General features: G+C 47.7%; 1 protein-coding gene across 1 annotated transcript; it reads right to left on the reverse strand.

The window, feature by feature from the left end:
• Positions 1 to 799: 799 nt before the first annotated feature.
• Positions 800 to 6,998, reverse strand: LOC146185479 (uncharacterized). Its single transcript, XM_084607834.1, has 3 exons — positions 5,939 to 6,998; positions 2,328 to 5,698; positions 800 to 898 (listed from the first exon to the last, which is right to left on the reverse strand). The coding sequence occupies exons 1-3, from the start codon at positions 6,996 to 6,998 to the stop codon at positions 800 to 802; spliced, it is 4,530 nt and encodes a 1,509-aa protein (XP_084463960.1).
• Between the last annotated feature and the right edge of the window lie 303 nt (positions 6,999 to 7,301).

Below are 7,301 nucleotides of genomic sequence, written 5' to 3' on the forward strand. Positions count from 1 at the left end.
TACTCCTGGACACTCACGCTTCTCCTCCAAGGGTATTGACGCGGCATCTTTAAAGAATCCCCTCCGCGACTCATGTGGATGGTTCTCGACGGCTATATGCACGATTGTACTCGCCGATTAACTAATCCTTTTTTTTTTTGCCCTCTATTATCTCACGCAAGTTTTTTTTTTTTTTACAATTTATTCGTAAGCTAGCGTGTCACATGGGGAGCGAACTAATAAATAAAAAACAGCGCTCAAGGGACTGCCGCTGCGCTGGAACGTTTAGGCGACAATAAGCTCTACTCATCGAACTGAGCTATCTGGCATCCTTCTTGATGAAAAATGGCCCAAACCTAGCTATCTCGCTCGGAGATGTGATGGCTAGATAGCCTTTCATGCAGTTTTTTTTTATTAACCATCTTATACTTGAATTTGACGGTATCCATCCGGAAGACTATGCAGGCGCAGTCACTCTTCCTGAGGCCCTGAGGTGTAGAGATACCAGTGGCCGGATGAATGAACCTGCGATGAAAACTACCAAAAAACGATTTGAAGATCGGTGGCTTAAAAGCAGAAAAATATCGTAATGTAATTGATGTAGAAACAAAAATTTAATAAATAGAGTGATGGTACAGTTAACAGAAATAAAACAATGTTTCAAGATATAGAGAAAAACACGAGCATGATAGCAACTGCTGCCGCTTCGTTTCAAAGGGCACGCTCCTATATTGCATCCCATTCATCCATTTTATGTCTGCCATTGCTTGGGCTTCATGCTCCGGTTCTGCACCCGCCAGTACTTGTACGCAAACGAGGATCAAGGGGAGTGGGAGGCAGGAGACATTAACGAAGGCTCTGCATACTTTGAAAGGCGGAGCTGAGGCGGAAGCTTCACCTTTGTGATGGCAGGTATGCACTGAAATCAATCATTGTAGTGCCATTGGATCCCAAGTTTCCACGCTGCCACTAGGACACGCAGGCACTTGGTTAAAACGGGATTGCATACCGACGTAGAGTGGTCTTTCATGTAATATATATTTCACGAGTATCAGCGTAATAATCCTCCAGACTGCCAGAACCGAGACCCTCGCAAGCTGTTAAGCAGACATTTGAGAGGGAAATTAGGGGCTCGTTATTAGAGAATTTAAAGGAGCGAGCAGTTATGAGCACATGGCAAATGTTTTTTATTATTGTTGGCATTTACAGCAATTTCTTATGGCGATTATTGGGATAAAAAACATCCAATGCAAATATATATATATATATATATATATATATATATATATATATATATATATATATATATATATATATATATATATATATATATATATATGTATATGTATATATATAAACAATGAAAGAAAGTCAGGAAAAACGTTTGTAATATTATGACAGCAGCAGTACTATATACATAGCCATTTGCATATATATAAACTTAAACCACTTTGTTATCGAGCGGTGTATGCGACCAGCTGATATTATTATAACAAACTGTGCATGAAAAAATGGTCATGTTTGCTCACTAAATTTTACTTCAAACTGGAGCGCCAGCTGTAAAAAACACTGGCGCTTTTCAGGTGACGTGGAAAGGCTTCCATGATGTATTTTTCGTATTTGACGACCCTTCATAAACATAAGGCGACCAGAGCTGCGGTTGTCGCGTTCGTTAAATCAGACAACTTCGTAACAGAGCACACACGACATCCTTTTATTTTTGGTTACAGCAGACGACTGACGCCCCAAGCGTCTCTCCGTGGTTTTGTCTTTGAAGTCTTCTCGTCTTGGCTTGTCTGTCGACTCGGGGCTGTCTTGTTTCGGTTTCGGTTTCGCAACACATTCCCCACCGAAAATGACTTGTCATTTTTCTTCGTTTACGTGATTTCCAGGGGGTACAAGAGTTGGATTGGTCGCTTGAGAGATGATCCTCCAGGTAGCTTCAGCAGGCACGATCTCACCTTTCCGTCTCTTCCCGGAAACAGTTTCTCAATTCTTGCAATCTTCCATTGTTGCCGTGGCTGCAGGCCATCACGAAGGAGTATCAAATCCCCTTCCTTGAGTGTTTTTCCTTGGCGTTCATTCTTCTTTTGCACATTTCGCAGTTCCTCGAGGTACTCTCTTGTCCATCTGCGCCAGAAGGCTTCTGTAGTCTGCTGGCGTCGTACCCATAGTCTGTGAACTGATACGTTGACCTCATCTGCTTCGATTTTCCCCACGCTAGGCAGCGATGTGAGGCGTCTTCCCGTCAAGAAGAATGAAGGGCAAATGGGTTCCGGTTCTCCGGGTTCGTCGTAGACGTGAGTTAAAGGTCGAGAATTTAAGACTGCTTCAATTTCTGCCAGTACAGTAGTTAGCTCGTCGAAGGTCAGAAACTTGGATCCGATCACCTTCTTGAGCGCAAGTTTGGCTGATCCGACGAGGCGCTCATAAAAGCCACCCCACCATGGGGCGCGCTCCACTATGAACTTCCATTCGATTCGTGCTTTTGCGACGTAGTCAAGAACTTCTGGTTTTCGAATAGAGCTCCATAGATAAAGGAGATCTCTGTTGGCCTTCTTAAAGGAAAGCGCGTTGTCACTGTAAATGACCCGAGGTATACCTCGTCTTGAGATGAAACGTCTGATGGTCATCAGAAAAGACTCTGCGGACATGTCTTTTGCGAGCTCTAGGTGCACCGCTCTTGTTACAGCGCAGGTGAACAGTGTGATATAGGACTTGTGCAGCGAGTTTTCTCCTTTAACAAGAAGTGGTCCCGCGAAGTCAACTCCTGTTACCTCAAATGGTTGAGCCCCGTTCACTCGATCAGTTGGAAGCGGTGCTGTCACTTCAGTGGCTGGACGGGCATTGTAGCGCTGACAGGTTATGCACCCTTTGATGATTCTTTTCACTAGCTGACGGGCTCGCACAACATGATACCTCTCTCTCACCTGCACCAGAGTATCTCTTGCTCCACCGTGAAGCACTTGCTGATGTGCTTGACGCACGAGCAGTTCTGCCAGTCGATGTCGACTTGACAGTACAACTGGATGACGTTCGTTGTACGGCTTGCCGCTTTGTTGTTCAACCGCCGTCAATGGACCCTTGTCACTGCTCAGACGTCGCAACTTCTTGATGCATCTAAATACCCATGCAGTCACTCGGAACAGTCGTGTGGCACTGCTGTATCGATCTGTGTCCAACAGCATGGGAACTTCTGTGGTATTCGTCGCTTGAAGGACCTCTACGCTTCGTCTTTCTTCCTCCATTGGCGGAATGTTCCTTGGAAGCGAAGACATCTGTGGCCAAGCGTTTTCCGTAGCCTTCATCCAGTGCGTTCCTTCCCACCGGGCTGAGCTCTCCACAAGCTGATCAGCTGCAACTCCTCGAGTCATGATATCCGCCGGATTTTCTGACCCTGGGCAATGCCTCCACGCTGAGGTATCGGTAAGACGCTGGATTTCCATTACGCGATTCTTCACAAATTGCTTCCATTGCGACGGCTCTCCTACAATCCAGTGCAGTGCTATCATCGAGTCAGTCCAGAAATACGTCGTTTGCGGTGGCTCTTTCAGGCTCTTCAGAATATATTGATTCAGTCTGGCAGCCAAGAGGCACGCCATCAGTTCCAGTCTTGGCAGAGTCAGTTGTTTAATCGGGGCGACCCTTGACTTGCTCATTAGGATGCTCGAAGTTGTAATCCCATCGGCATCTGTTACGCAAATGTAGGCCACTGCTCCGTATGCCACAGGACTGGCGTCAGCAAACACGTGTAGGACAGTTTTCGTGGTAGGCTCGACAGTGTCGGATTTGTAGCACCGCTGCACTTGAACTCTTTCCAATTCGTTTAGTTCCTCACACCACTGCACCCACTTCGTGTTCAGATCCGTCGGTAGGATATCATCCCATTCCACATTTCTCTGCCACAACTCCTGGAATAAAGCCTTTGCCCTGACGGTGAATGGAGCTAGCCATCCAAGTGGGTCATAGAGTCTCGCCGTAGTCTTGAGCACAGACCTTTTTGTGCTTGTACCTGGCTCGGATGGATCGCTTGCCAGTGGGGTGAATGTCAGGTTATCTGTGCTTGGGTTCCACGTCAATCCCAGCACTTTGAGAACTCCTGGGAGGTACCCGAGGTGCCTTGCTTCGCAGTCATCCGCCACAAATCGCTCGTTCAATGCCGGATTGTTGGACGCCCACTTGTGCAGTTTCATAGATGCCGCGCCGAATATTGTATTAGCTTCTTCATAGATCTTCAGCGCTTCGTCTTCGTTTTCTGCTCCCGTTAAAAGGTCATCCACATACAAGCACTGCGCCAGTAGCGAAGCAGTCTCCGGGTAGTCTCGTTCCATTATCTTCAAATGATGCTGGAGAGTCGCTGTCAACAAGAAAGGACTTGCGGTGGTTCCGAAGGGAACTCGCTTCATTCGCCAAGTCTGTATCTCGCCTGTTGCTCCATTTGCATCCGGTTTTTCATGGTGCCACAGAAAGCGCAATGCATCTCTGTCGTTCTCTCTGATCTCGATTTGCAAAAATGCCTTTTCAATGTCGGCTACCAAAGCTATTTTGTGGCTTCTGAAATTTAGTAACAGTGCTACAAGGTCGGCTGTCAAATTCGGACCACTTTCGAGGTTTTGATTCAAGGATTTTGCCTTCTGTCCATGCGATGAAGCATCAAAAACTACTCGCAATCTCGTTGTATTACTCGTTTCCCGAAAAACCGGCTGATGGGGCATGTAGTAGATCAGCTTTCCCTCTTCCTCTTTTTCTACTATCGGTTCAGCTATGCCTTCCATGCAATACTGTCTGATGACAGCGTCGTACTCCTCCAAGAGATGAGTTTTTCGAAGTCGGTTTGTCAGTTGTGACAAGCGTTTTTCAGCAACTTCCTTGTTGTCACTTAAATCTATATTCTCCTTCCATGGAAGGGCTACCTTGTATCTAGAACCATTGCGCCTGATATTCTCTTCGAAAGAATCAAGCAGCTTGTGCTCCGCACAGCTGTCATCATCCGTGACTCCGATCGACTCGAGAGTCCAGAATCGTTCCAAGCAGTTTGTAGCTTCTCTCTCGGCAAGTGAAACGCGAAGAGCAGTGATTTGCATGCATTGCGAGTCACAAGTCTTGTACCCTACTGGGCCTTGAATACACCACCCAAAGGGTGTCTCCACTGCTCGCAGTTTCCCGTTGAGCTTCTTGTTTCTTCCCGTTACAAGTTCCCAGTAGTGCTCTGAGCCGATAAGCAGGTCTACGTCACCTCTTTCGTTATCGCAGGTCATGTCAGCGGCAGTCAGGGCTCCAAGTAATTCTTTAATCTTGAGGTCAGGGATCGGGATCCTTTGCTCACAGATTATGTTGGTCTCAAGAACTTCGATCTGATACATCTTCTTATTGTGCGCGGTTAGCGACACCAGCACTCTGTTAAATTCTCGTTGTGACTGGTGTCCGCCGAACACACCAACTTTCAGCGTTTCTTTTCCAACAATTTTACAACCGAGTTTTGCAGATGCTTTCTCCGTGATGAATGACCGTTGGCTTCCGCTGTCAAAGAGAGCACGTAAGTAGAGGGCTTTACGTTCACCGACACACAATATCGTTGCCGTTTGTAGCAGTACTTCTCGCTGTTTAGGTACTTCTGACGTAGACTGCAAGTTCACGGGGACAGTCGTCACATCGTTCACATTAGCCTTGACTTTCGGATGGGTGAATTCCGGATCACACATGGTTGTCGCGTGTCGTCCTGCACAAATTGTGCATCTAATCTTGCTTCTGCACTCGTTAGCACGGTGACCCGGTTTCACGCAACGAAAGCAACGTCTTCCCGATCGTAGCATTTTCTTCTTTTCTTCTAATGGAATGCTAGCACAGCAAGCGGCAGTTTCGTGGTCACTCTGTTTGCAAAAGAAACAACTTGGTTTTGCGGTTTGGTGAAGTAGAGCTGCTGACGATTTAAATTTCGTTCCAGCGCTGTTCTTTTTACTCTCTGCTGGGCTGAACATCTTCGGCTTTGATGCCTGCTGCCTCTTACTCATACTTTGCTGCGCAACCAGGTTTTCGCGGCTTTGCACTTCGATCCTCAGAAAGTCAACAAGCTTGTTGAGTAATGACAGCGTACCTTTTGTAGCTGTTTCTCTTTCTGTTGACTCTCCCGGTGCGTCGTCGTCCCGCAGCGGAATTCCTCCTCCGGCCGGGCTCCGTGTTATGGCTTCCGACCCCTCCTCCCTCGCCATGGTCCGATGGAAGTCGAGCAATAATTCTTTCGGCAGAGCGCGCTGTACGAGGGGGAAGAGCAGTGTTCCGTACGTTTCCTGCTCCTGGCCAAGCGCTTGCAGGCCGCGGATCCGAGAGACGAGGGTATCGTATAACCTCCGGAGGGAGCGTAAGTCTTCGGCGCTCCGCACTGGCTCGAGGTCCAAGAGCGCACGCATGTGCGCTTGCACAATGGCGTCCGCTTTTCCGAAACGTCTGGTGAGCAGCAATATGGCGTCGTCATAGCACTGCGATGTGGGAGGGAGGCCCTGTATCGTTCTCGCTGCTTCGCCTGTCACCACTGATTTTAGGTATCCGAATTTATCCAAGGTCGTCAGACGGTCGTTTTTGTGAATCATTTGCTCGAACTGCTCCCAAAATTCTTGCCATGACACTTCTTTGCCATCAAATTTTATGAGCTCTAACCTTGGAAGCTTCACCTGGCAGGCCTCGTTCGTCGTGGCTGCGTCGTTGGGGTGTGATGCTTCTTTCGGCTGCCTCTTTCCTTGAATTTCTTTAATTTCCTCTTGGAGCTTCGCGATGTATGTAACGACCCGGTCGTCATACTCGATAGATTCCTCGTAGTCCTGCTCAGCTCCTTTCTTTGGCACTAGCGTCTCGACAGAGGCGTTAACTTCGTTCAGCTGGGTCTGCAGAGCGCTAAGTCTCGCCAAAAAAACACTGAGTTCTTTTATATTGCCCATGCGGCTCTTCATGCAGGAGTCAATATCGGAAAAGAGGCGGGTCACCTGAGACCGAAGAGCCGTTCTCTTCGCTTTGTGTCGTTCCATGTCGCTGCACTCTGGTAGCACTGGGCGGCGGCTTCGGGGTAGAAATTGGCTTTTTCTTCGTTATTAGTCGCCTCCAGGACTGGCAGTTGTCTTCGTTAGGTCGCGGCGTACATCCCGGGTTTCGGCACCAAGTTTATCTTTATGTCGCGTTCGTTAAATCAGACAACTTCGTAACAGAGCACACACGACATCCTTTTATTTTTGGTTACAGCAGACGACTGACGCCCCAAGCGTCTCTCCGTGGTTTTGTCTTTGAAGTCTTCTCGTCTTGGCTTGTCTGTCGACTCGGGGCTGTCTTGTTTC

This window comes from Amblyomma maculatum, chromosome 6 (assembly GCF_055883805.1).
Source record: "Amblyomma maculatum isolate TAMU_Amacu chromosome 6, ASM5588380v1, whole genome shotgun sequence".
Taxonomy (NCBI): Eukaryota; Metazoa; Arthropoda; class Arachnida; order Ixodida; family Ixodidae; genus Amblyomma; species Amblyomma maculatum.

Coding starts and splice junctions, on each gene's coding strand:
- LOC146185479 (XM_084607834.1), bottom strand. CDS start 6,998: ATGGAACGACACAAAGCGAAGAGAACGGCTCTTCGGTCTCAGGTGACC. Junction 5,699..5,938: donor GATGTTCAGCCCAGCAGAGA/GTAAAAAGAACA, acceptor CAATTTGTGCAG/GACGACACGCGACAACCATG. Junction 899..2,327: donor CCTTCGACGAGCTAACTACT/GTACTGGCAGAA, acceptor GATTGATTTCAG/TGCATACCTGCCATCACAAA.